Source organism: Cyprinodon variegatus, unplaced genomic scaffold (genome assembly GCF_000732505.1).
Source record: "Cyprinodon variegatus isolate N-32 unplaced genomic scaffold, C_variegatus-1.0 Scaffold799, whole genome shotgun sequence".
In the NCBI taxonomy this organism is placed as follows: Eukaryota; Metazoa; Chordata; class Actinopteri; order Cyprinodontiformes; family Cyprinodontidae; genus Cyprinodon; species Cyprinodon variegatus.
This window is the reverse complement of record NW_015151252.1, coordinates 80,722-81,404: the sequence shown is the minus strand read 5'-3', so window position 1 is coordinate 81,404 and position 683 is coordinate 80,722. Positions and strand designations below refer to the sequence as shown.

Below are 683 nucleotides of genomic sequence, written 5' to 3'. Positions count from 1 at the left end.
AAAGGTGTAACCACTGTTATTTTCATGTTTTTCGAGTTTTTAGGTCGAAATATATTAGACCAGTCGCAGCAACAGGCCTCATGCAACATTTTCATGTTCTCTTTTTTTCCCTACTGTTATCGCCTACGAATGCACCACATCAGATTTAACAAACATTCCTAACTTTAACTTTTTAAATGATCATAAATTATCTTTATGAACATACATGTCATGAATCTGTGTTTGTATGGAGGACCCAAACGCAGAGACCTTAACCAAGGAGACATCAGTGGTAAATCCAAACTAGGAGCCAGGGAGAGACGAGGCCACCCACTGCGGCTCTGGAACAGGCTCGGAAGGGGCCGCCCACTGCGGCTCTGGAACAGTCTCAGAGGGAGCCGTCGACTGCGGCTCAGGAACAGGTTCAGACGAGGCCGGGGCTGCCCACTGCGGCCCAGGAACAGGTTCAGACGAGGCCGGGGCCGCCGACTGCGGCTCAGGAACAGGTTCAGACGAGGCCGGGGCCGCCCACTGCGGCTCAGGAACAGGTTCAGACGAGGCCGGGGCCGCCCACTGCGGCTCAGGAACAGCCTCCGAAGGGTCCACCCACTGCGGCACAGGAACCACCATGGAGGGTGCCTTGGAGGCTTGGAGCCCCCGCCGAGGGGCTCTTGGAGCTGATGGCGGTGGCAGGAACAAAAAAA

At 54.8% G+C, this 683-nt stretch overlaps 1 protein-coding gene across 1 annotated transcript in view; it reads left to right on the top strand.

Moving 5' to 3' along the window:
- Positions 1 to 210: 210 nt before the first annotated feature.
- LOC107098671 (E3 ubiquitin-protein ligase RNF213-like) overlaps positions 211 to 683 on the top strand; it is a 66,319-nt gene continuing 65,846 nt past the window's right edge. The window contains 2 exon segments of the mRNA XM_015396455.1: positions 211 to 271; positions 366 to 665. Coding sequence (XP_015251941.1) covers positions 211 to 271; positions 366 to 665 — 361 coding nt within the window.